The sequence below is a fragment of the Eurypyga helias genome, unplaced genomic scaffold, assembly GCF_000690775.1.
Source record: "Eurypyga helias isolate BGI_N326 unplaced genomic scaffold, ASM69077v1 scaffold13773, whole genome shotgun sequence".
Classification (NCBI taxonomy): Eukaryota; Metazoa; Chordata; class Aves; order Eurypygiformes; family Eurypygidae; genus Eurypyga; species Eurypyga helias.
In genome coordinates, this window is record NW_010241941.1 from 35,630 (window position 1) to 40,568 (window position 4,939).

At 39.9% G+C, this 4,939-nt stretch overlaps 1 protein-coding gene across 1 annotated transcript in view; it reads right to left on the reverse strand.

Annotated features, from left to right (window-relative positions):
- Positions 1 to 1,646, reverse strand: part of LY96 (lymphocyte antigen 96) — a 7,023-nt gene extending 5,377 nt beyond the window's left edge. The window contains exon 1 of the mRNA XM_010148912.1: positions 1,553 to 1,646. Within this exon, the coding sequence (XP_010147214.1) occupies positions 1,553 to 1,646 (94 nt within the window). The remainder of the gene's footprint in view (positions 1 to 1,552) is intronic.
- Between the last annotated feature and the right edge of the window lie 3,293 nt (positions 1,647 to 4,939).

Below are 4,939 nucleotides of genomic sequence, written 5' to 3' on the forward strand. Positions count from 1 at the left end.
ATAAATATTTAATATTTTTAACTATTTATATTCTTAGAGGGCAAAAATAGTATCATATTTCTTTAAGTAGCAAGAAAAGTCAATAATTTGGTCAATGCACACAAAACTCAGAGGCAAAAGTACCTTTATTTCTCATTTGAAGCCACACAAACTTTTTCAGTAGCATTAAACCAGCACGGTCCTCTGCTGAAAATATCCCTACTTATGCCAACCATGGAATCTATATAAAATTGCTGACACTGGCTAAAAATGTTTTTGATGTGCCAGCATATTTTCCAGGATAATGTAAATGAGCTTTTGTGTAGATTTGCTCTGTGAGTGACCCACCTAGCATTGTACAACGCACAGTGTCAGGTGCAGCGTGATAAAGCATCACACAACCTCTATGTAATCAAATTTAGAGCTCATTAGCTGATATTTAAATTTTATAAAAATAATCCAGTGACAGCCTTTGGAAGGATTTCCACTCAGTATTTTTATTTTCATTTTAGGAAAGAAGCCTGTTCAACTCAACTTGTTTCTACCCTCCCTAGTGTGCTCAGGCTGAAGAAGTGCCCTGCTTGCCATGGTCCTGGGGGCAGGGTGAGGAAGGGGTGCTCCCCGTGCTCGCCCAGCCAGCAACTGGGAGGGCAGGGTCATTTCCAGTGAAGGGTTCTGTCTTCTGTTTCAAGGATTAAAGCAAGGGAGGTGCCAAGGGAAACTGTCTGGCTGTTGGTAAACAGAACCGACCAAAATCTCAGTGAACTCAGTTGTACAACTCTACCAGTACCGGAAAAGGAGGTTGTAGTGAGGTGGGTGTTGGTCTCCTCTCCCTAGAGACAAGTGATGGGACAAGAGGAAATGGCCTCAGGTTGTGCCAGGGAAGATTTAGATTGGATATTAGGAAAATTGTCTTCACTGAAATAGTTGTCAGGCACTGGAACGGGCTGCCCAGAGAAGTGGTGGAGTCACCATCCCTGAAGGTATTTAAGAGACATATAGATGTGGTGCTCAGGGACACGGTTTAGTGGCGAACTCGGCAGTGTTGGGTTAAAGGCGGGTCATGATGATTTTAAAGGTCTTTTCCAACCTAACAGATTCTATGATTCTCTGCACTAGATCCAGTGGTCTACAACACAGACACAGTAAGAAGGGACACGCTGTGCTGTCCCAGAGCCTGACTGATCCTCCAGCCTGGCAGAAAATCACATTCGCCCTTTTTTTTCTTCCATGTACTTATATCTTTCCATTGTAATATACTGGATAATTTATACAATACAGTATTTGCAAAACAAGTTTAAATCCCTTATCTTCTAATATTTCCTGAATCAAAACAGGCCTGCTTTTCCTTGGGAGTAAATTTCTCTCAGCTGCTGCAACAAGAATTGTAGTAATATTTGCACCTATGCATATGTAATAGTTATAATAGTGTAATTAATAACAGAAATGTACTCCAGCTGAATTTCTTTTCTATTTTTCTGTATTCATCAAAGAAACAAATTTGAAAGAAAGTTCGTATTTCCTCAGGCTGTGCAAACACCGGTAAGAAAAGAAAAAGCTATTTGTTACTTACCACAAAAAGCATATGATATGTCTAGATCTGATGACGTACAAAGGAATTCACTGACTCCAGGGGTGAATAAAATAAGAAAAAAAAGTCCAAACATAGTTACTTATTTTGCTCAGTATTTGATGGAATAAAACTTCGTTTCGGGGAAAGAGGAAGAAAAATTCAGCACAGTCATCCTCAGTCACGTCTTCAGGGGATATTCGGTTATTTTGTCAAATACTCTGCAATTTTAAATAATCCAAGTGCCGCACTACCTGTTATCATGACAATAAAGTTTGTGCAGAAAAAGAATTTCTGCCTTTGTTGTTACATTTTCGCCAGACAACGCAGCTCAAGCCACGAGTAAAAAATGAAAGAGAAAAACTGTGTGAAATGAGGAAGTGAGAAGAAGTGAAATTACGACTACCAGAAGCAAATAAAGGGCAAGTTTGGTTGACTCATCAGACGTAACATTTGTTAAGGCCTAATTTGAAACATTCGGAGTTTCCTGTACATACTAAAGAAGAGAAAAATCCACAGATGATGAAAACCAAGTCCGCTCTTACTGGTATGATCGTCAGTAGCGCTCACAAGTTTTCAGAATTAACTTCTTGCAAAGCTCACCATGCTTTAAGAACGTGCTGGCACCCTGGAGGAGGGTAATGAGATGATGTATTTCCAAATGGATGTCAGTATGGGAGCCGAATGCAACCATCTGACGTGTTATCAAGTAGAACCACTGGTGTCCTGCACGATATCAGCTACCACCTTCGAAGAGGTGTATCTATCACAGTTATGCTTCTTAGTGAAAGCATTCTTAAAAATCCATAATGTTACAACTGCTAAGACCACTCCCCAGCCTTGCTCTGTGACCTTTTCCCCACTGCCTCTGCCGGGGAAGCTGCGCTGCACCATTTGCCCAAGTCAGGGAGCCCAGCCCCTGACTCTTGTGTGGATGCACTGCCCCAGCACGGGTCCAGGTGACACCGAACATGAGACAATCAATAACAAAAGCTGTCAAGTTTTGATGGAGATGTTTCCGTAAGGACACACAATCTCCCTGTCACAACCAGAGATAGCTTAGGAGCCTGATTTTTTGCCTGGGATGTTGAAAACAGTCCAGGATGCAAGTTTTGGTGCTCAAGTGTGAAACACTGAAAGAAAAACTCCTAAAGCACTTTTGGTATTAGATACATCCCCTTATTTCTGTCTGTTAGTGCAATACACAAAGAATATTTTGCCTGCGTCTGCTGTATCAATTCTGCGGACTAAACTGGGTCAGCTTTTACTGCACAAACCGAGGAATATTGTTAGTCCCAACTACAGAAATAGAGCAAAAAAAGGCTAATGCTTCATTCAAGAGACCACAATCACCATCTAACAGACAGGAAACACAATTACACTTTTTTTCCTGAATATAATGAAATATGGAAACATACTGAATATATGGAAGAATGACTTACAGAGCTTAATTGAATTATTTTCTTACGAGTTACCTTCTTGATTTGTATGTATGTTTGCAGGATCCTCTTAGATCAGAAATTGTTTCATTACTATAAAGAAGCAGTATATACAACAGACAGGTGTGTGGGTTTGTGCTAATCAGGAAAAAATAAAAGTTACTTACAACAAATGAAAATCAATTGTTCTGACTCTCCCCACTCCCCATTACACCATCTAAAAGCTTTTATTCCCACAAATTCTGTGCACACCAAGATAATAATTTACATATGATAAAGGTAAAGTAGTAAAAGATTAAGAAATTGGTCTGCACATTTAACACAAAAGATAATTTAGGAATAATGACATGCACAAAAACATGACTGTGCCCAGAAGGTGGGGGAAGTTCACACACTATTTAAGGAAGGTGAGAATTCAATTAAAAGTACCTAAAAGTACCAACCAATGAACTAATTTCCAAAATGATTCATGAAATAAGATAAAAATTTGAAAATTCAATATGGCTAGAGAATTCTTTCCAGTGTTTCCAAATCTTTCTACACACCACAGAAAGACTCCCACTGGCCTGACAGAGTTCAAGACCAAAACACACTTCCAATATTTGGCTTTGAAGTGGGAATTCAAAATTTTACAACTTCCCTGACAGATCTCCAGAGCACATATATCCCACACAGATTTTTTGTGTTGTTTAATTGGACGCCGTGAAACGTACAAGGCCTTTGTGATCATAGCAATGATACAGTCCTGTTTCCAAATGCCCAAATTTCACTTAAAATTAGTAAAATATATAGGGAAATTAAAATAAGTCAGGAAGGTTGTAGCAGTTGGAAAAAAGAAATGGAGTAATGAGACAACCACTAAGGAACGACGATGCAGCCACTGAAGAGGAGCTGCCTTGTGCATGTACAGTCGAAAAAAGGTTCCTTTCAACCACAAAGCCATGGCCACTGATGTGGAGTGAGTCTAACCAGCGAGAAGCCAAGGCAGGCCCTCCACTGAGTCTTCTGTCTGTCCCGTAGCTTTAGCAGAAGTCACAGGTCAGTTTGAAGACGGTGTGAGACAGCACTGGCTGTACCCTATTGACATACAGGATTAAGCAGCCCAAAGTGTCTGTCCCTGGAGCCGGACTTGTACTTTGCTGCACAGTGCGTTGGGTGGCTGAAGTACTCACAGGCGGACTGGAAAGAGCACTGCAGATTTACTAAAGTGTATAAAAGCTCTTTTAATATAAATGAAGACAAGCTCTCTGCTGAACTCTGTGACTTACTAGACCTGGTCGAAGAAAAGGTGGGTTATTTTCAGACTCTTGCTGCAGTAAATTACATAGATGAGGAATGAGTCCCCCCTGGTGGCTTTGACAGACAGACACATGGAGAAACCTCTTCATTCTCTCCTCTTCTTTATTGCTCTTTTACTGCACAAGTCAAGACTATTCCAACGCTTTACAAAACCAGCGTAACTAGGCTCCATTTTAAAAAGGATCTGGCTGGCTAATGGGCAAATGGGAATAATAAGTTCTAGTGGTATCAGGGATAAATGATAAACTTATGAACACGATTATAAACCTTCACCATTGTGTCTGGTCAAATTGTCCTTAAATCAAAATAACCTCAATAATTTTTAAGTCTTTTCAGCAAATTCAGTTGTAGATGACTGTGGCTTTTGATGCATGTATCAATGCCATTCACAGAACTGACTTCTCGTGATGCTCACTGAAGCCCCGAGCTAATGTGCTATGCGTGTGAGGAGCCTGCTCTGACCCTTTGACTAGAGGAAGATCACTAAAGAGGAAGAATATAAATTTATATATGTTTTATTTTTACTAAAAATGCTTTCTTTACTATTTTTTTAAATGTGCCCTTATCCAAGAGGAAGGTGAAAAGGAGAGAAAAAGAAGAGGGAAGAGCTACACAATAGTGTTACTTCACTAGTGTTTTGTGACACTTCATT